The following is a 23,595-nucleotide window of genomic DNA, read 5'->3' on the forward strand; positions in this document are numbered from 1 at the left end:
TTGATATTATTTTGGTGAAACCCAAGGCCTTGGATTAAAAAAAGGAAAATAACTCCTTTCTTCCCAGTCGTACCTATCTCTGTACAGTAGAACCCCGGACCTCGACGCTAATCAGTTATAGGAGGAGCATCAAGATGCGATGCAGTTGAGCTCTGATTCAGTTTTTCCCACAAGAGACAACTGAGCATGGATTAATCTGTTCTTGACCACCAAGTGTTTACCTTAACCTTACCTTTTTTTATCAAACATTACACAGAAATTTCAAAGTGAATGCGTTCAGAGTTAAATTATATAATTTAAACAAGAAACACAACATTTAAAAGTTTCTAACAACTACAGTCTGACCCACACCTTGAGATTGATGAGGATCTGGATCTGTGGACACGGATGTGGAGAGAGAGTCACTGTTTGGGCAAATCAACTGGGAGCTGCTTTTGAGGTGTTTTCCCTTCTTTGCCTTTGTTTTTACTAGGACCTGGCTGGCTTTCTTAAAAAAAGAAAAACATATTCTGTTTAATATGGTCTGTGGTTGGCATTTCCTTATCTGTTTTCTAAAAGGGTTTACTAAATTATCATCAACAATATCAATAACAAGGTTAACCAGTTCCTTATCATGATAATTCTTTTCAAAATACTCTTTTTTTTGAACCCATGTTTTTTTTATTATCTAAAAACAGTACAGAAAGCCACGAAAATTAAGAAAAGAATAGCAAAAACGCTTGGAACGCAGCCGCAAAAGGTTTAAACAAGGCCTAGACTGACAATGCCAGCTAACGCACGTGACCGAACCACGAACTGCTTCCTTTACAAAAATCACGTGCGTCGGGTCAGGTTCTGATGTTTTGTTTGAGCTCTGATGCAAAATGCTCTCTACATTTCGCATCAAAATCCAATTATGTCGCTCACTGATGCAGTCGAATACCGGGTTCTACTGTAGATAGATTTTAACCTTTTCCCCGGTGAAGCATGTTGATGGCAGCAGTTTCTGTTTTGGGTGCTATTTGTAAAGCATCAGGTAGGCGGTTATTACTGTTATTGTCCGTGTTAGGCGCCATGGAATAGAGTCTATTGTACTTACCCCCAGCCTGGACGTCGCCCAGCCACCATTCGGAGGTTGGAGCCCATGGTTGCAGGCAGTCTGCATCCTGGTTGGCAAGGGTCTTTCCGTCTGTTTGGTTTTGCCTTTCTACCATGCATACGGTGACCTCTTCCAGGACTTAGCTCTTGATAGCAAGATCAAAGTCCATTAGAAATGTCTTGCCAACCTCACTTCTTTGTAACATTTTCAATGCACTTCTTCTAAGCGATCCCTCCTCCTTTTTCTGGTACTGCGGGCTACCTTCCACAGCCTCTCTCAAGTGCCCCTGTGCTTTGGCTTTCCTTACTCAGCGCCGAACTTCCCCTGCCTATGAGGCCACTGGAAATACCAGGACTGGAGTCAGGTGCCCTTGATTTTCAAAGTGATGTTCTTACTCATCCCCATTTGAAGAGGTTTCTGCCGCAAGTTTGTCCTGTGCAGTATGTCTCTTCACTTCTTGACAGCAGTTCCATGAACATTGATCTAAGGAAGATGAAATCCTTGACCACTTCCATCTTTTCTTCATTTATCATGGTTTTATCTACTTGAAAGATCCAGGATTCAGTGTCCCGTGCACCTCAGGCCTTGGCCAGGGTCCCGAGATGCATTCAGAACCCTGGTCAATGTGGTCCATCCAGTGCATACTGGCAAAGGCACTTCCCTCCTCCCCCCCCCCACCCTGCCGACTGTCCCCCAAAGCATTTCCACTCATTCTTTCCCACACCGGGAAGTCAGGCCTCTCGCTTTCCCTACCGACAGGTATGGCTTGTGTTCCCGGGTTATGTTTGCTCCCTTTCCCTTGCGTTGTTTGTTCCCTTACGTTGTTTTCCCATGTGTATGTCTGCTCTCTCTGATAGGGCTGTCTACCCGGCCCTGGGGGGGAGGGGGACCTCATCAAAGATGAACATGTCAGCCTCTTATTAGACACCTCTACCCTCTTGACCCGTTGATTCCAGCTGAGGTGAGGCACCCTCAAGCCTGGTGACCTTAGGAAATCTAGAACAGAGGGTGTATGGTTCGTTGGCACCGGTCAGCCTCTCTACCAGACTGTATGGCCCTCAGCCAATAGATGAGAGTCCCACAAGTGTGAACTTTGATGCTTTTTCCTCCAGCCGCGGTCTCATAAAGGGCTCGTCCATGCGTGCAAACTAATTTCACTCAGCAGACTGACTTCCAGCTCCTTCCACATCTGAAGGTGTGTCATGGATTCACAGCTGTTTTTTTGGGATGTGTATGGTTCCATTGTTTGTATATACCCGTGTTTCTTTATCCAATCATCTACTGGTAGGAATTTAGCTGTTTCCAGATTCTTGCTATAGTGAACTATGCTGCCATGGAAACGGGGGCCCAAACGTCTGTTGTAATCTGCTTCTTGTTTGCGTTGGGTATATGCCCAGTAATGGTATTGCTGGATCATATCATTTTTCACTTGTTTGGTTTTTTCACAATTGGTTTTTATTCATTATGGTTTATCATATCACATAATTATGATGCAGAAGTAATAGCAGGTATGAATATGGTAAGTTACTTCAAAGAAACAATTCAGACACTTTTATGATGAGTTACATTGTCTACACCTTACCACAATGACATATTACTAGAATGTATTTGCTATTGCTATGTGTTGTCTGTTAATCATCTGTGTTAGGTGTCATCATATCACCTTGACAGTGGCTGTACTTATCTACAAGCCCACCAGCAGTGGATCAGAGTTCCAATCTCACCACACCCTCTCCAGCATTTGTTGTTCTCAGTCTTTTTGTTCTTTTTTTTTTAATTGGTCAGTAGTTTTGGGTGTTAGGTGGTATCTTATGATTGTTTTGGCTTTGTTTTATTTGTTTGTTTGTTTTTACTTACTTTATTGGGGGATCTGATGGCTAGTGACCCGAGAGCATTCCTCAGGTGTTTATTAGCCTTTTGAATGTCATCCTTGGTTCTTGCTCACCTTCTCAGGGGATCATTAGTTGTTGTTTTTTTATTGTTGTAGATTTTTACATACTGTAGATTTTAGTAATTAGTCATTTGTTTGTTGCGTCATTACTAAATATCTTTTCCCAGTATGTGGGCTCTCTCTTTACTCTTTTAAGGAAGTTTTTTTTTTACATTTTATTAGGGGCTCATAGAACTCTTATCACAATCCATACATATACATACATCAATTGTATAAAGCACATCCATACATTCCCTGCCCCAATCATTCTCAAAGCATTTGCTCTCCACTTAAGCCCTTTGCATCAGGTCCTTTTTTCCCCCTCCCTCCCCGCTCTCCCCTCCCTCATGAGCCCTTGATAATTTATAGATTGTTATTTTGTCATATCTTGCCCTATCTGGAGTCTCCCTTCCCCCTTCTCTTAAGGAAGTCTTTTGATGTACATAAGTGTTTAATTGTTAATAGGTCCCACTCATCTATTTTGTCTTCCATGGATTGTGATTGGTTTGTTATCTCTGATAGCCCATATATTCCCTGCCCTAGGGCACTTTACAATTGCCCCCAATTGTCTCCTGAATGACCCTGATAGCTTTGGGATTTACATTCAGGTCTTTTATCAACCTTGAGCTTATCCTTGTGCATGTGGTGAGATATGGGCCTTGTTTCATTCTCTGCAGGTGCATAGCCAATGTTTCAGCACTGTTTATTCAAGAGGGTATCAGCTTCCCAATTAAAGCCTTTTGGACCATTGTCAAAAATCAGTTGCCTGTATGCAAATGTTTTTACTTCTGTGTTTTCTGTCCTGATCTTTGGTGGGTGTTTCTGTCATTATACCAGTACCAGACTGCTTTGACAGCTGGTACTGGTTTTGAGGTCAGGGAATTCAAGACCACCTAATTTCTTTTTTTTTTGGACTTCTTAGCTTATCCTGGGCTGTTTTCCTCTCCAAATGAAGTTGGTAATAATTTTTTTCCATTTCTTTGAAGAATGATGCTGGGATTTGGATCGGGATTGCACTGAATCTGTAGATTGCTTTAGGTAATACTGATATTTTCACAATATTGAGTCTTCCAATCCATGAATATGGGTATCCTTCCATTTTTGTAGATCCCCTTTAGTCCTTTGGAGTAATCTGTAGTTTTCTTCATACAGATCTTTTATTTTTTTATTAGATTTATTGCTAGGTAACCAGCTTCTGTGCGGCTACTGTGAATGATATTGTTGCCCTGAAATCTTTCTTGGTGTTGCCCCCACTGGAATATAGGAATCCCATTGATTTCTGCTTGTTAATCTTGTATCCTGCTATACCACTAAACTGCTCTGTTGTTTTCAATATCCTATTGTGGACTCTTGTGATTCTCAATATATAAAATCACATTATCTATAAATAGCGACAGTTTCACTTCTAGTTTAGCCACGTGCACTCCCTTATTTCTCGCTGTTGTCTTAGGGTATTAATAGGCTAGGATGTCTAGCACAGTGTTGAATAAAAGTGGCGATAAAGGACATCCTTGTCAGGTTCCCATATTCAGAGGAAATATTTTCAGCTTTTCTCTATTGAGTGTAGTATTGGCTATAGGATTTTTGTATATGGCTTTTACTATATTGAGACTTTTCCCTTCTGTCTTCTTGAAAGTTTTTATTAGGAATGGGTGTTGGATATTATATTATCAAATGCTTTTTCTGAATCAGCTGATTTAATCACATGCTTCTTATCCTTTTTCTTGTTAACATGGTGCTTTACATGCATTATTTTTCAAATATTGAACCATCCCATCATCCCTGGTATGAATCCCACTTGGTCATGATGTAAAAATCCTCTTTTTACAATATACATGTCATTGCCTTTGAATTTGACATCTTAACGTGGTAAATTGTAGGATTGATTCAGAATGGTCAATGCTAAACCATTTCTGGTGACTAATGGCTAGGATATCCATCCTTTTGCTTTCCATTTGATTTCTGAGAACTCACAATTTTCCTAGATTCAAACAACATCACACATCTCATATTAGGGTTATTAATACATATTTGCAGCTTCTGCTCCTCATTGTGAGTCACGCTTCAGCAGCTACTAGTCTTGCAGGCTGCACTCCATCTCCATTATTATGCTCAGCTGTACTTTTGAGAAGGCAGCTCTTCAAGGCATATTTTGAGTGACTTCTAACTTGAGTGGCTCATCATCTTGTGCTATATCTGTGAATATCCCCCTACTAATCATAAGGTTTTCAGTGTATCACACAATGTTCTGCTACTATTTATAAGGTATTCCACAGCGAATCCCTTAGAAGTTGAGAGCTGATTTCTTTTTTATAGCCTATTCCTAGTCTGGAAACTGTTGAAAACTTCTCACCTCAGGTGATCCTACTGGTATTTGACCCATCTTCTAGCAGTACAGTAACCTGCAATCTACCACAGTACAAGAAACTGACAGCTAGCAGTATTGACAAAGTGATTACTTAATTTTAAACCTAATGCTTGAATGAATGGTCTCTAAAAGAGGTAGACAAGCCTACAGTGATATCGCAGGTGTACCTTAATTTGAAGCCCTGTATGTGGGTGGTTCTTTTCATGTATTTTATCAATTTATCATTTTATCTACTAAAATAATATAATATGCCTCCCATTTCTTATCAAAGTGTAAAACATACGGTAAAGTAACGTAATATCAGGACTCGCATGGCTCTGTACCTCCCTGCTTCACAATCTTTCTCAAATGATGTGTGTTAAATCGCTGAATGTAACCATTCGTTGCTGGGGTAGAAAAATGTTCAGTATAAGATACATTTTGAGGAAACTAGGAGGTTTTCTATGAATTTATTTGCTGTTTCCAAAATCTACAGTAAGAATGTTGTCTTCAATTCTAGCCCTGTTAACCATTTGTACATTCTTTGTTACCTCTGTGTGAGCCGAAGGCCTATTCAGTACGAAATGACTCTTTAACAGAGGGAAGGAAAGGCCAGGGGGGGATAAAAGATATGTAAACTAATTTTCTTATATATTACCTGTGACCTGAGCAGCATTTTATATATATATATATATATATATATATTTCACTTCAAAATAACTGAAATAATTTGTTGTTTTATGAAATTATTGTAAACAATGATCTTGTGCTTTCTGATAGCAGAAAGCTTTACAAGTAATGCATGAATTAATATCCACTTATCTAGTCTCTGCTTTTTTGTGTGAAAGTTATGGTGAATAATTTTTTTGCTATTTACTAGATGACTCCACATAGGTAATGTTAGCTGTCAATAGCCGGGTCTTTAGTGTTTTCCTATGTAGATATTTAGACTAGATCAGACTTCCTGGGTCCCTAGCTCTATCACTTACTAGCTTTGAAAACTTGGATAGCTATACAGGCATGTATATATATAATTACATTTATATGCAATGACAGGGTACTAGAGCTCTACACGTATATTTATTTATAAAGTATTACAGTAGCAGATGAACATTGGGCCTCCACTCAAGTACTCCCTCACCCCAAGAACAATGTTTTACTAACACGGCACTCTGTGATGTTCACCTGCTCTGACATGATTGCTGAAGACAAAATGGGTGCATAAGCAAATGTGGTGAAGAAAGCTGATGGTGCTTGACTATCAACAGATATAATGTTATTGGATTGGGGAAAGGAACGCGAGCTCACCTTGGGCGCACGGAAGAATTACAGCCAGTTGAGATGCAAATGCGGCAAACAGAGTTTTATTTTTCTAGCTCGAGCTAGGGCTTTCTTCCCTACACTGCCCAGCGCAGCGGGACCCAGCGTCCAAAAGGGAATCAGCCCCAAGTTCTTTGTTCCCTGGGCTTTTATGGGGCTAGGGACCGGGGGCAGTCCAGTGTTGCTGTTCTTTAAACTTATTGGAGAAAACTTCTGGCATCAGCGTTGTCCAGTGGTGGTTGGTGAGTAGTTCTGCACGTATTTTCTTGACTGGTCAATTGGGGGTGGTGGTCGCTGCTCCCTACTGGTCCGTCTGGGACAGGTGATGCCGTCTCTGATAGAATTACCTCAGTGTCCAGGAATCTGAAATTAGAGCTTAAGCCTGCCCCAGACTTTGGTTTTATACGGCCTGTCATGGTGCTAGTGCCGGCAGTTGTAAACCAGGACCCCACAGTGTCAGGGGTCTTAAAGGCTTGAAGAAAAACAAGTGGCCATCTGGCTGAGAAACAACAAAGCCCACATGGAAGAAGCACATCAGCCTGCGTGATTGCGATGTGTTGATGGGATTAGGTATCAGGCATCAAAGACCTCAAATAAAACAAACAAATTAAAGCATATCAATGGGAATGAGGGGGAGGGCAGAGTGGAGACTCAAAATCCTTCAATAGTAAATTGGACAACACGTGTCAGAATGGTCACAAGGAAGAGAAGATCCAGTCAGGGTACAATATAGCACCGATTAAACCCACAACCTTCCTCTGGTTCTTTACTTCTTCCTCCTCCCCCACTATCATGACCAATTCTATCTTAAAAATCTGGGTAGACCAGAATTTGCATACTGGTACAGTATACACATTGAATCCAGAACAGATAACCCCCTCAGGACCAATAAGGGGTGAAAGCGATACTAGGAGGGTAAAGTTGGGGGGTGAGTAAGGGAAATACCATCACAATGACAGACATCTGGTCCCCAATCCCAGGGGGATGGATAGCAGAAAAGTGGGTGAAATGAGACAGCAGAAATTTAGACATGAAAAAAAGAGAGACAATAATTTACAAACTATCAAAGGGGCATAGGGGAGCAAAAGTGGGGGATGGAGGAGGAAAAAAATGAGGAACTGATGCCACAGGCTCAAGTAGAAAGAAAATGTTTTGAAAAAGATGATGACAAGATATGTACAGATGTGTTTGACACAATGGACATTTGTATAGGTTATGATAAGAGCTGTATGAGCCCTCAATACAATAAAATTAAAATGAAAATATATATCTTATTTATTGGGTCCTTATAAATTAAAATGTATAAAACTTTTTGATAACTATTTAACACTGTATGTGTTCTGTCAGCATTATCATCATAGTTATCTTCATCATTACCACATCACAAACATCTTTCTAGTCTGCCTAGTGTTGGGAAGATAATGAATCCTGTCTAGCCTTAATGAAGCAAGATCATAATTTTAAATGACAGGTTGTCCTTATTCACATGAACTCATTCATGAAACAAATACTTAACTGAAAATTTGCTGGCCAAGTTTCTATGCCCGAGGGATAGTGCGAGCAACAAGATAGATACATTTCTGCTACCGTGGAGCACATGTTCTGTGACGAGACAACAGAAAACAGACAAATACGTAAAATAATAAATGGGTAATATAAACAATAAAATATGTGACACAATAAAATTGGGATATTTTAATTTTAAAGAATTCTGTTTTGATGAAATATATGCAATAACATGTATAATAAAACATTTCATTTTCCCTGTGTTATCAAATGACATTAATTACATTTAATTATTGTATAAAATGATCATTATCTATGTCCAATTGTTTTCATTCCCCTTAGCAAAATCTCTGTATCCCTCAAGAAATACCCATTTGCATTCCCCTTCAACACAATGAAAGTTGGTTTCCAAACATTTGCTTATTCTTTATATTTTTTTTAAATGACCTTGTTCTTTTTTTTTTTAATTTTAACAATTTATTGGGGCTCATACAATTCTTTTCACAGTTCGTTCATACATATACATACATCAATTGTATAAAGCACATCTGTACAGTCTTTGCCCTGATCATTTTTTCTCTTTTCTTCTTTTAAATTTTATTAGGGACTCATACAACTCTTACCAGAATCCATACATATACATACATCAATTGTATAAAGCACATCCATACATTCCCTGCCCCAATCATTCTCAAGGCATTTGCTCTCCACTTAAGCCCCTTGCATCAGGTCCTCTTTTTTCCCCCCCTCCCTCGCCATTCCCCCCTCCCTCATATGCCCTTGGTAATTTACACATCGTTATTTTGTCATATCTTGCCCTATCCGGAGTCTCCCTTCCCCCCTTCTCTGCTGTCCCTCTCCCAAGGAAGAGGTCACATGTGGATCCTTATAATCAGTTCCCCCTTTCCAACTCACTCACCCTCCACTCTCCCAGCATCGCCCCTCACACCCTTGGTCCTGAAGGTATCATCCACCCTGGATTCCCTGTACCTCCAACCCTCATATGCACCAGTGTACAGCCTCTGCCCTATCCAGCCCTGCAAGGTAGAATTCGGATCATGGTAGTTGGGGGGAGGAAGCATCCAGGATCTGGGGGAAAGCTGTGTTCTTCATCGATACTACCTCACACCCTAATTAACCCATCTCCTTGATATTTTATATAACTTGTTTATACATATTCTTTTTATTCATGTAATCCATATAGCAAGTCTTTTCATGTTTCATACATATCATAGCACACATCAGGACTTTTTCTTTATGAGTTACAACTCAATGAATGTCTGTATCACATGGTATTTGTCTATTTCTCTGTTGATGGACATATCCGTTTTCCTTGTTTCTATCTTTTGGTTATTGTGGATAACACTGCAATGGACATTGGTGGACAAGTATTTCTTTGATTTACAAAGATTGTTAGCTCAAAGCAATTTGAATGCTGTAGCTAATTTACTATTTTCCCTTTCTACTTTTGTTTCTGTTGTTGGTTTCTGTTCATCTGGCTTTAGCCATCCATCATTACTTGGAACATCACGTTGACTACGTGCCTACCTTTTTGTCCAGATTTTGTTCTGTTATAGTAATGATACTTAATGTGAGTAGGCAGACGCCCGTAGTATTTTCCCTGACTTGCTAAGTATTCATATTAACCACATTAGTTATACTTACATTGTTTTATCTGTATTTGAGTAAACATTGCTTCTCAAAGATCTAGCACAAAACTTATGTAGTGAGGTGATATAATATTAATAACTAACACCCATATACGTTGTTTATACGTGTCATGCAGTGGATTCTTACTCATAGCGACTCTGAGAACAACGCAGACTTGTCCCATTGGGTTTCTTAGGCTGCTTGAATGTTAACTGAAAAATCAGCAGTGTGAACTCACCAGCTGCTTAATGCAGCAAAGAGGCATCAATCTACTTCCGTGAAATTCTTAACATTGGAAACCCTGTGCGGCAGCTCTGCCCCAGCCTGCAGAGTTGCTCTGAATTGGTTTGAATTGACAGCCATGGGCAATACTGATGTGAGCAGAGCGCAGGGCTGTGCTCTATGGAGCAGCCAGTAGGTTTGAACTACTGACCTTTTGATCACTAGCTGAACTCTTAACCATGGAGTTATCGGGGTTCCTAACACATGGTGCTTAGTATTTTTAAGATTCTGTTCAAACAATTTGCATTTGTTAATTAATTTAATCTTGGGAGCAGCCATATGAAATATGCACTCAAGGAATGTGAGATGAGAGGAGCACTGAGATCGTTGTCCCAGGGATACCTGGACAGTAATTGGCAGACACACTGTTTGAGGCCAGCAGTCTGGTGCAGAGTTTGAACTGGTAGCCAGTATTCCAAAGTCTCCAGTCCCACAACAATTCTATTCCGCATGGAGCCAGGGGTGCATTCAGTAGCTATGTCACTCTACATTTATACTTTATTATGCTTATTAATGTCATATCTTCCTTATTAGTTTATAAACTTATAGTGGAACTAATTTTTATTTACTTTGTAGATGGCTCAGTATGATTTTTATTTCACCCAAATTATAGCTTATTATTGTTCTGAGATATTCTTTCCAAGAATTTTCTATTCTGCAACGATCAGTATTGCATCCATAAAACTTTCAGATCTACAAAACAAATAAAGTTCTTCCAAGTGGTATACGTGTTCTTGCTTTTGTTTAAGGCATATTTTAAAATAAATTACAAGAATACACTGTGTTTTATTGGTGTCAGAAAATTTTGGAATCATATCACTAGGTTCAAATTCTTTTATTTTTTAAATATGTTTTCTACAGGGTGCTGCTTTAATTCGAATGCTGGCTAATTTTATGGGCCATTCAGTGTTTCAAAGGGGTTTGCAAGTAAGTAAATTGCTTTGTTTTCTCTTAAAATTTTTCTTATTTTATGCTATGCAGATGTTTTACAGTTTAAGAAATTACTGATATAAGATTACTAAATGGTATGGAAAAGTTTAAGATGTATAAGGTTAGCATCATCTTTCAATATGAGAAATGAAACTTATAAATACCATGTTCTCAATAGCACCAGAATAAGCTTGAAGTATTGTGTGATTGAGAATATGTTTAATTTTCATTTTAAATTAAAATTGTAAGAGCCCAAATAATTGATATAAAATATTTAGAATGCCTACTTCTCTCTTTTTTCTCCACTGATAAGTTTATGTAAGGTAAGAAGTGATAATAACCTTAGGAAAATTATATTGTGAAGAAAAATCTTAATAGTATTTTCAGCTACGTGTATTTTGTGTTTCTGTTGCTCCGCTGTTGAGATATATATATATATATATATAGATAGAGATTGTTATTTATCTGATGATCATTTAAATTTTTCTTTTTAATTAGAAAATACAGTGCTGTACAAATTAAAGGAAAATAAACAATTTTATCAAAATGTATTTGCAGTAGGAAGTATGAGATTTAGGAGTAAATTTCTTAGAAAAAGAGGCTTCTTAATGGCTTTTAAAGTAAATACAAATACAGAAAAATAAAACTTTTACTCCATTGAAATCTGCTAGAGCAAATCATGTTCCTAGCAGCTGTGATTGATGAATTATTTATGATGCATTCTGCTACTTAGAAGTGTCCTTTAAAGTAAATTGATGTTCACCTGAAATACAATTATGCTAAGACAGAGAGAGCTATCAATCTTATCTGTTCTTAGTAAGCTTTCATTTTAAAATTTTAATAAACTACATCTGAGATCAGGTCATATTTTAGTAGTATAATTCTATGTTTACCCCCCACAATTTTTAAAGGTAAAATACAAAGCAAGAGTTAACTATGTTTTGACAAGGCTAGTTATACGTAGCACAACAAAGCAAAACTATAAATTTCCTGAAGAATAATTTCCCTTAGAAAATATTTTCACAGATTTGTTCCAGCAGTGGTTGGAAGTTACTTTACTCAGCTCCTTCCATTAGGGAAACCTTCAGAATAGCTGAATCCATGGAACCTATTTTGTTGGGGAGAAAGGGTCTGTTCTGATCACATAGTTGGATTTCTCCCTCCTCTCGAGGAGCGCCCTCCAAGAATATCAGAGGAATGTCCTTCTCTACCGCCATTTCTTTGTTTTCCCCATTGATGTTGTAGCATGACAGTTCTTGAAAAAATCTAAACTTGTATAAGAGCAATACAAATTGAATTTGATTTCTTGGTAGCTAGTTGATGTGAAATCATTTTCTGAGTACAGTTTTTGTTCTTTTTCTCATCTGTCTGTATAGATTTGCTCAGCAGATTGAATAATCATAGTTATTTTATTTGGAAAAGATTATTATTTTGCAACCTTTTTTGCTTTATTTTGTCATATTTTCCTTAGTATGCAAAATGTGTACATTTTAAATATATCCTTTTATATTGAAGTATATTTAATAGACTTCAGATCAAGTATATCTGAAAAAACTATTCATCTGATTCTCATTACATTAAACTTGGATATAAAACTTGTTTTAATGTGTTACTTATCCTCTGAAACTTGATTTGGCTTTAATTTTCAAGTAAGGGGCTCTATGTTTGTCCACATTGCATTTTATTTGCATTGTGACATCTCATTGGTCAGATAGATCTGTATCCTTTAGTACTTCACTTTCAGCTTTATTTATACTCATCACTCAAACTGATTTAGTGTATCACCAGCAGTTTGGATTAGTGTACAGTAGATCTCTATGTCAGGGTGATAAATTATCATCTCCTGAGCATGAAGATGTATGGGATACATTTTGAAGATGACCTCCTGAACAGACACTTCATGTCATGATGCTGACGGGTCAGAGTTGATATTAATATGCTTCCTTTCCAAAGGGGCTCAGGGGAGTATTGGTTTGCATGTTGTTGAGACAGCTAAGCCTGGCTGTCAGGGTTTACCTCGGCTGGACAAACGATGAATTCTTTTCATAATAACTATGACTATTTTCTGTTGACAAATAGAATTTTTTCATTTGCAAATATACACTAGATTATGTTAACAGTTATAGGCAATATAAAATTTAAAATTGTCTGTTTTTTCCTTTTTTTTTTTTCGTTCCACCTCCCTACTCTTCTGGTCTCACTCGAGCATGCTCAAGCTTGTTCTGCCATATGTCTGCCTGCCGGTCTATCTGTCTATCTCTTCTATTTATTCTCTGTTGTTTTATTTTTTGTATTTGCAGCTTTGTCTTCATGGTCCACACATGAAAAACATTACAATGATATTTTCTGTTAATTTTCTATATACCTAAATTTTTCTTTTCTGGAAGTTTCGTGTAATATTTGACAGTAAAATTTTGAGAGAAGAAACATTGAATCCTTTTGTTGTTGAGTTAATATACCACTTATAAACAACATACATATATTTAAAGTAGGTTGCTTATATTTTTCCAAATGTGCACTCTCTATATTGTTCTTAAGATTGCATTTCCCAAAATAATAGCAAACATATTTCAGAAAGCATGACACAGTGAAATGAATACAGAGCAAAAATGATAGTCTTATTTATTTAAAAAATATTGGTGGGATTTCTGCAAAACACTAAATCTCCCTTATCCTCTGGTTCCAAAGTTTACAATTCAAAAGTTGAACTAGATAATCTCTAAGAGCCTTTCCATGTTTCATCATCTCTGAATCCAAATTTTATTTAATTTGATTTGCTAGTTAGACAACTTGACTTTCATGTGAAACTAGTGTTCATAACTTGATATGGAGAAATGTGAATAGATGGGCAAAAATATGCCACTGCTCTTCTTGAAGCTTGATTTAGATTCTGAATATTAACTCCATTTGACTTCTAGGGCATATAATACCTTAATTTTAGTCCATCAGACCAGCATTTATTGTTATGGAGAGTTTTGATAGTGACTTATTTCTTTTTGTCAATATTTGACATATATATTTGTTTGATTTTAGTTACCTAAAATCATTTCATGATTTGCTATGGATAATTTACATTTTCATAGTTAAGACTTTATCTGTCTTAAATTATGTTTTCGAAAAACTAAACAGTGCTTGGTGAATTTTACTGGATATTCTATCTCAATGATATTCCTTTTTAACCTGACAGGACACCTTCTTAAGTACCCATCTTTGAAGGTTTGCTTCAGGAAACCATAGCTGGTATATAATGCAGTAGCAAAGCATTGCAATATCATTCTAATATTTCAAGCACCAAGGGATTTAGCATAGAGAATATGGGTTTTATAAAACAGTTGGGAGGGATAAAAGAGTAAAAATGGGGAAGACTTCATAAAATCAAAACATTCAGGAAACACTATAAAATAACACTCATTTGCTTAGTTGCCAGCCGTACACCTGGAAGCCACCAGCAGTACCTTCTTCTGCACTTGACTAAGGGAAGTGTTTCTTTCTTAGTGCCTTCCCGATAGCTTGTGCCTGCTTCTCACCTGACAGACATTTGCCTTGGAGCCAATTAGCAAGGGATTCTGAGAAATGTGGCACCCAGGCCTCCAGCCTGCACAGTGCTCAACAGGGTATAGAAGGTAGCAAGGGGACATGTGAGCTGACGACAGACAATTGAACAAACGTAATCGATCCATTTTGTTGTTGTTTTACTTTAGTGATTTTATTATTATTTGTACTATATATGTAGCTTTTTGTATTACGATACAGAGCTTTTTTATTTTCTTTTGTTACTTTAGTGATAGCTCCATTATTTTTGTTCCTTCCCTAATCATTGTATTACTTACTGCAGAAACATGTTCCCATTTCCACCGGGTTTGTAATCTCCAGGCCCCTCTGGGGAGGGACTGGACTGGCTTGGTGGTGTCAGGGTGAATCAGTACTGGTATGATATGTCTGAAATTTCCAACTATCTAATTATGACACTTCTAAAATAAGCGCTGACGAAAAAAGACAGGGGAATTGACTATTATAAAAGTTTTCTGTTTTTAATTAACTTAATATTTTATACTTCTGGTTTATGTGATCGAAACTGTTGGCTCTTCAGTCTACTCCCTTCACCCCCCTCCTACTAGGATATGATAAATATATGGAGAAGAAATTAAGCAGCAGTTTTTCTAAATTACATTTAATTTAAAATCAAATATGCACGGGACAAAAAGCCCATCTGGAAAGTGAGCCAGTATGGCGTCCCAACCTGTATGTCTTCCTCACTGTAAGTGTCTGTCCAGTGAGAATTGTTGTTAAAAAAAATTACTGCAGGCTGTGTTCCCAATGGAGACTTAAATAGAGTTAGTGAAAACGCAGTAAAGAATTAGCAATAACTAGAAAGTCTCCTTGCACGTCGGGAACAAGTTATGCATCATATAATGCTACCTTCGAGGCCTCATTTTTGACTGTGTTATGCATATATCAAACAGCTTCCTAGACCAGTCTGTGAAGAGAAACTCGAAGCATCACTTTGGGAGGTCTGTATTCGTTCTCTACCGATCACAACACCCCAAACTCGTGCCGTAACCTCATTACTACCCTTTCCGCGCGTGGACAAGTTTCTGTGCTCAGTGCTGTTTTCCTTTCTTTCCCCGGGGTAACTGGAACTATAAATGTAATGTAAGTGTGCTCCTCTTTCGTCTCTCTATAAATTCTTGGTGATTGGACATGTCCCTCTGCAATGTCTCTTGCAACTCAAACCTTCAAATCCATTACAAATATTATCAAACAACATCCTTTGGTAATAGTTACATCTCTAATTTGCCAGAGTCTGTGCGGTTTCCATGCACACGCCTTCATCGTTACGCAGAGGAAGCAGTGTATGAGGTTAACGTGGGGGTGGGATGGGGGACGATCAACAAAGCAGGACAAACGAACTGGGATCTACTGCCTTTGTGCCATTCTTTCTTCCTAATTTGAGTCCGTTTAGTTCAGATCCTAGTTCTAGAAGAACTCGCAGGATTACTTTTAAAGTAACCAATTCAGGTGCTGATTCTTTGGACTTTTAAAATTACACGAGTCCTTTTAACTTCATTTATATTTGTTTTAATCTCCCTAATTACATTTTCTCTTGTTTTTCGCCCAGTAATAAAATAGTAAAGCTATAATTATAGGATCCTTAGATAACATTGATTGGCCCAGTAGCTATTACAAAAATAATTAGTATGTAATACTATTGCTTTTTCCTTTCAAACAAAACAATAATGTTTTAATGATTTGGGCCTGGTTGTACCATTCTTCATGTTGTTATGAGTCCACATGAGGGAATTAAAATTGTGAAGAAAGATCATTGTTAAGCTTGATATAAACCCAAGCCCTAAAATCTATGTCAGAAAGTGGGTCACCTTCCTGCTGAACCAGAGAGAGTAATTTAATATCATCTAAAATATGGTTGAATAGAGAAAGATTTCTCTTGATTAGTATTTAACTGCTCTTTTCCATAAGGTAACCTACAACACAGTGTTTGGGTCCAATTATCAAGGTGAAAATTGCTTATGCAAATCAATGTAAGGCAATGAGGTGTGGATAAAAAGCAAAAAGGAAATATCATTATTATTGGTTTGTGCTCATAAAATTCTGATGGCCTGAAGTAATGACAGGCACGATGCTACAGGGAGTATTAGCAGCAAAGCATGCTCAGTAACTTGTGTTCCAGGGAGATGCTGCTGTCTGTTAGCATGTGTATGCAGGACTTTTGTTTGAGACCTGCAGGCTTACAGTTGTGAAAGACTGCTCCCTGCATGTGGGTTTTCATGAAAATGAAAACTCAGATAGTAATAGAAGAGCAGACACAGTGTGTCAAAGTTAAGGTCCTTTCTGTGGAGATGGTTTGTGTTTCCGTCCAGATGGTGACTCAGTCACACTTAATCTAAAATGAATGGCCATGGACAGTTTCTGCTCAAATGTCTCTCTGTTTCATTTAAAATACGGCACAGTTTTATATATGTGATAGGGAAAAGAGTTACCGCTTGGTAATCATTGTTTGTGATGATACTTATGATAGTCTTACAAAACCGATTCATCACAACTGGTTCTAGCCATTTGGACTTTACCAAATTAGCATTTATTAACAAGTTAAATTACAAAGGCAAGATTAATGAACATGTAAAAGAGAAAAACATTTGATTTTTATTGAAAGATTGCTTGATGTGAAAATAGTTTCATGTGTAACAAATACTTTTAAAACTTAAATAGCCATGGCTATTTATATCTCTAAATAAAAAGGGATTACTTTTTGTCACTGAATTTGTTTATTGGAAGGCTTACACACGGAATCCTTACCATGTGCTTCTGAACTGCAAGCTTTCCTGTGACCTCTGCAGCTATATGGATGGAGCCATGCCTTAAGCATTTCGGTGCTAACTGAAGAGTCCAAAGTTCAAACCTCGTAGTTTCTTCTCAGGAGAAAGAAAGGCCGTCTGCCCCTGTAGGGAGTGCAGCCATGAGACTGACCGGGACAGGGCGTCAGTGCCCACCGACGGTCGCTAGGTATTGGAATCCATACAGTAGCAATGCGTTTCTGTGTAAGGATACAATTATTTGTAATCAACCAAAAAGCCTTTACTATTAAAGATGCACCCTTTTCTCTCCTTTTTTTAATTTGGACATTGCTTAAGTAAGACCAAAAAAGAATTGATGCATCTGAATTATGGTGAGAACATTTTTGAAAGTTCCACAGGCTCCCAAAAGGACTAAGAAGTCTGTTTTGCAAGAAGTACGCCCAAAGTACTCCTTAGAGATGAGGACTTCAAGCGTTCATCCTAGATCCTTACATACTTTTTACAAACAAACTTACATCATGTTTGGTAAAGTAGAGGGCCGGTGGAAAGAGGAAGGTCCTCAAGGAGATGCACTGACTCAGTGGCTGCAACATTGGGTACAAACCAAGGCGAAATGGTGAGCACGGTCCAGGACAGGGCAGTGTTTCATTGTATGTGAATCGGGTCGCTATTGGTTGGCACTGATTTGATGGCACCTAATAGAAACAACACATTCATTTTATTTATACTTTTATGAAGATTTTAGCCTTGTGTTTTATACACTTAAAATTGCAGCTTTTACTCTCTTTTTCAAAACTTTGTACAAATGCATATGCACTACAGATACTGAACATTAACATTTATATTGAAAATATCCTTCTCCCCTGGGATATCAAATATCTAAAATCATATGAAAGATGACATTTTGTAAGTTGGTGACTTAAAAGAAATCTGTAAATACTGCTCCTGGTCACGTGTTTGAAAACGTACAGTAAGATCGAATGTGTTGAAAGACCTCTTTTCGGTCAATGGTAATCGTGCTTTAGCTCTCCTCTACCTTCTAAGTCTGTCTTGAGAAAGACACAACTTCACCGTGGCTGAACAAAGAGAGTGTGGGTCCTGCAAGCTATGGCCTTCAGACATTCTTTTAACTCAGACCTGAAGCCAAGCCTGAGACCACCTTTCAGCTGGTGTGTGAACAATAACACATGGGTGAAACTAACATGCCCCTCAGAAAAATCAAGTATATACACCTGAACAGATAGTATTTATCTAAAAGCAAAATCAAGCAGAATTGTTTCCAGTAAACTAACAGAAAGGGGGCAAACCATGGCTAATGAAAACAGGAAAACCAAGGCAGGAATGTGTGAAGTGCTGACACGTTGTGAGAATTGTAACCCCGGGCCAGGGAACTCCCCATGCATGCATTGCTGGATTAGAAATGAATTTGCTCTGGAAACTTTCATGTAAATCATAATAAATATTTTAAAGACAAAAAATGGTGGCATCACTTGCTTTCCTCAATATGATTCCATTTGTAAGCAATCTCCAATAGCCACCATCTGTTTGTTGGCTCAAGGCCTCCACCTGTGATTTTTAAAAACATTTAAGAACACTAACCATTTAAATATAAAAATTGCCTGTTAATACTTTGTGCTAACAGAACAAAATTATAGTTTTTCTTCCTATACTAAAAGCTATACTTAGTTATTTCTACAGCCCATATTTATGACCCATTAAATATCATTTATTCTATACATTCTTGTTATGTACTTACGGTAAGTAGTGAGTATTTAGTGCATGCTGTATAGAGCAGGTATAGTATACATTTCCATGAATCATAAAATATGATAAAGGATTCAAAGACAAATATATGGTGCTAACTGTGTTAAATGCTACGAGGGAGTGAGAGGAGGTAACTTTATCGGGTATTTAGAAGATGTTTCTTCAGAAAATGGATGATACACAAAGTTCTGAGGGATATAAAAGGGCTGAGGGGAGATCATCAGGAAGAGGAAAGAGCTTGTGCAAAAGGTAAGAAAAATTGAGCATGTCAAAGGAAGCAAGCTAAGGTGCTTGAGAAAAGTTGGAAGGACAAAAGACAAGGTCGGAGAGGTACGGGTAGGAGCCCGTCATGGGGTATCCAAATAGACTTTGCGGAGAAAATTGGATTTTATCCTAAGTATAGTGGGGTGTTCTTAAAGGGTTTTAAACTGGGATGTTCTCTATCTTTCTGCAAATATTGCAGTGGCCTTGAAAGAATCAGCCTACCATTACGGTAACTGGCTAATAAAATTAGAAGGGAATTTAAGTATCTGGTAAAAGAGGATGAAAGGTTGGATATGGCATAATTAGGTATGCAGAGGCAGGGACATATTCAAAATGTATTTTGAAGGTACAATTAGCGGGGACTTGGCGTACATTGGACGAAGAGTGAGGTGTGGGAGCAGAGGGAGAGAACAGAGTCAAGGACGCCTCTGCGGTTTCCTGTCTGAGGGCCTGGGACCAACCGGGAAGGACTGTACCGGTTGGGGGTTCCGAGAAGAGGGAGGGCCACCTCAGATCCAAATGGAGCAGCTGCCAAGGCAGGCAGAGTACCAAGTGTGCAGTGTCGCCAGTGCCTGGAGAGAAACACGTTTCAACAACAAGAAAGCGAGCAGCAAGGTTAAATGTAAGATACATGTGGAGTAGGGGAAAAATGGAAACGTATTCTTTTGGAAGACTGCAATTTTATTAGGTTGAGTGGAATGGGTATAAGCGCATACTTTTTAAAAATTGCAAAAGAAGGATATTAGAAAAGTGAAGTAATTTGCTATAAAGGATATAAGGACTCATAGAAAGCTTTTGTTTTATTGACTACTTCAATATGGGAGCCCATTGTACTAACAAGAAAAGGAATTTGGTAGTGCTCAAGAAGAGAAAACTGGCATCTCGGTCCTTGCGGTGGTGAAGGGACTAATTTTTATAGTAGAAAGATGCTTTCAATAAACTTGAAAATCTGGTAGTGGGGAGATGAGGGAGCTCCTTTCTAATTGTGCTTTTTTTCAGTGTTGTTTGAGCAAGGGTCTGTAGTGGAAAGCTGAGGATGAGAGGTGAAATGTGAGCATGTAGGTCTGAGAATAAAGAGGCACACCTACTAACTACTGATTGCCTCTTTGAGCTGGGTGATTATGAACATATCATAGACTGAATCTGCTTAATTACAGGATTTTCTCCAGTGACGTTCAGCTGCACGAGTGCGGGTTTAGAGAAGAAAAATACTTGAATTCATCTGGAATTGTTTTTTTGCCAAGCTAGTATAATTGAAGAACAGAACTGAAAAGTTGAGGTGGCTATTTGCCAAGAATTGATTAAGATGAACTATGAAATCTAAGGAAAAAGAAGACAGAAAGTATCTCACACACATTAACAATACGAACACAAATAATAAACTAGTATAGTGTGTATGATTTTAGCACTGAAGAAAAGAAATTGCCTCTGAGAATATAAGAAATTTAATGTCCTTATAGAAGTGTCCTTAAGCCCATAAATGTAAAAATGTTCAAGGAAACCTTACCAATCTAGAACATGTGGAGCGGAACCTTCTGGTCTCGATTACATTGCTAGGCAGTCGTAGGTCCTGATGTCATGGAATGTGTAGGTATTGGAGAGAAGTGGAGATAGTGCGTATTTTTAAGTGTTACCTGTACGTCTTTCCAAACCTCTCCTCTTGAGGTCAGTGTCTGTACATAGAGGTATGGCGAGAATGAATGTCGTATGCCCATTTTCTGGGCTAGCTGCTAGCAAACCTGGCATCTCAGTAAATGGCTGCATAACTACATGTGCTAAGCCTTACAACTTCAGGAAATCTCTTAAACTCAGAGGGGAATTAGTTTTTTTCAGGTATAAAGTTTCGACTTCAACTTTTTCCTCCGTGCTTTTTGTGTTTAATTTGTTGTTATTTTAATAGTTTTACTGGGGGCTCTTACAACTCTTATCACAATCCACACATGCATCCATTGTGTCAAGCACATTAGTACATAAGTTACCTTCATCATTTTCAAAACATTATCTTTCTACTTGAGCCCTTGGTAACAGCTCATTTTCCTCCCTCCCTCTCCCACGCGCCCTACCTCATGAACCTTTGATAATTTGTCATTTTTTTTCAGGTCTTACACCAATCTCCTTTCACCTGCTTTTCTGTTTGTTGTCTGTCCCCCTGGGAGAGGGTTATATGTTGACCATTGTGATCGGTTCCCCCTTTCTCCCCCACCTTCCCCTTGCCTTCCTGGTATCACTACTCTCATTATTGGTCCTGAGGGGGTTAGCTGTCCTGATTTCCCTGTGTTGCAAGCTCCTATCTGTACCAGTGTACATGCTCTGGTCTAGCCAGATTTGTAAGGTAGAATTGGGGTCATAATAGTGGGGAGTGGGGGTCACGGAGGAAGCATTAAAGAACTAGAGAAAAAGTATGTGCACACTGACTGGCTCATCTCTTCCTCGTGACCCTTCTGTGAGGGGAAGTCCAATTGTCTACAGACGGGCTTTGGGTCTCAACTCTGCCCTTCCCCTCATTGACATTGATGTGATTTTTTTTTATCCAAGCATTTTTCTCCTATAGGTTAATTCATATAATTTCCTTTCATTGGCCCTCTGGAACATTTTGACTTCTCTTGGAAGTAAAGTTGAACAGAGAGAGGTTCAAACCAGATAGTACTTTTTTGAGCTTGCTCATAAAGTTTCTAATGTATCCTGATCTTTTTTGCATCATGTATATTTTTCTAAAGATTTATACTGTTTTCTGAGCACATGCTTGTAAGGTATACATTAATATTATCAGATGACTGGTAAGGGCCAAATTCCTTACCCAGTTCTTCTGAGTGTGTTGTCATTGAGTTGAATTTGACTCGTAGTGAGTCTTTGTGAAACTGACAAACAAACAAACACCACACTGCTTAGTCCTGAGATAAACTCACAATTGTTATATTTGTGCCACCATATATAGTTATCTTACCAAGGATTTCCTTGCTGTGCACATCCAATATCTCTCAATTAAAATGCATTTTCGTTTCCTGTAGTCTCCTGCACTGGGTGCTGAGCAAGAGTAGGGTGGGGGCGGTGATGGTCATAGACGTGACTTAACGTCAGTGCCCTCTTGTTTCCTAGGAAATAGTGCATTTTGCCAGCCAAGACCAAATATGTCTGTTTGGTAAGCTTGTAGTGGTCTAAGTCCTTTACCAGGGCATTCAGCAAAGGCAGTTCCCAAACTTCAGTTTTACCAATAGATACATTTTATGTCTGAGTAATATTTCACTCTCGCAGTGAAAGTGAGAAGTAGGGCTATTTTAGTACTCCAGAGCACCCCAACAGACTATTACTTTCACACTATTTCACTTACAGGTGTAGGACCCTGTCAGGTTGTTCTGGAACACAGTACACATCCCAAAATAGAAATAACTGCCTTTCTGCTGGTGTGCCTGCATGTTGGAGTGTGATCTATAATTAATACATAAAATACATATAAAAACAAACCTGGTATAAGAATGTTTCGCTGTCTTTAATTAAAAATCAAATGAATAGACAACTAAAAATCTTCATGGACTTACAGTTTATTTTGAGTGAAAATCGTCTGCCATAGTGAGTAGCTTATCATGAAAGTATGAGTTTTAAAATACTCATTAAGTAGAATGATGAAATTTTTAAACGTGCAAAATTGCATTTTGCTCCTGGAGAAATATCTGGATCCTCCTATAGCCAATCAAACTACTTAGGGAGATAACTTTTGGCATAAACACACATTTAAAAAAACCCACAGAATCAGAATGACATATCAACAATAAAGTACTTTTCAGCGATTGTTCTGCATATTTAAATAGCTTTGTTCTTAAATGGCACCTTGCTGTTTTATGGTGGCTGGAAACCTCCAGATCTTGACAAGTGAGTAAGGGTTCCAAGAGATCAAATGTTCTTCTGGGAAGCTTGACCACAGTTGAATGGTAAATAGGTACAATTAATACCTGTGCCTCTGTTTCCTCCTCTGTTCTTCTCTCTGATAATGAAAATGTGAACTTTACTGCTTTTATTTTGTTTTATGCTTTGTCACTGCTTTGATGCTCATTTTACATAATCTCATAATCTCTAACTAGTCTTCTCATATTACCTAAAATAGCATCTGGTCTATACTCCAGCTTTGTGGTATTTTACTTTGTCATCTGTCACTGTGTGAGTCTCCTTGCTGCTTTCGTTCAAGGTCAGGGATTGTAGAGACATCCTCTGAATG

At 38.1% G+C, this 23,595-nt stretch overlaps 1 protein-coding gene across 6 annotated transcripts in view; it reads left to right on the top strand.

Moving 5' to 3' along the window:
- LOC142435900 (thyrotropin-releasing hormone-degrading ectoenzyme-like) overlaps positions 1–23,595 on the top strand; it is a 418,631-nt gene that overhangs the window by 241,601 nt on the left and 153,435 nt on the right. For all 6 annotated transcript variants that reach the window (XM_075539949.1, XM_075539950.1, XM_075539947.1 and 3 more), the window contains one exon: positions 10,975–11,040. In XM_075539949.1, coding sequence (XP_075396064.1) covers positions 10,975–11,040 — 66 coding nt within the window. The remainder of the gene's footprint in view (positions 1–10,974; positions 11,041–23,595) is intronic.

The sequence above is a fragment of the Tenrec ecaudatus genome (assembly GCF_050624435.1).
Source record: "Tenrec ecaudatus isolate mTenEca1 chromosome 7 unlocalized genomic scaffold, mTenEca1.hap1 SUPER_7_unloc_1, whole genome shotgun sequence".
NCBI lineage: Eukaryota > Metazoa > Chordata > Mammalia > Afrosoricida > Tenrecidae > Tenrec > Tenrec ecaudatus.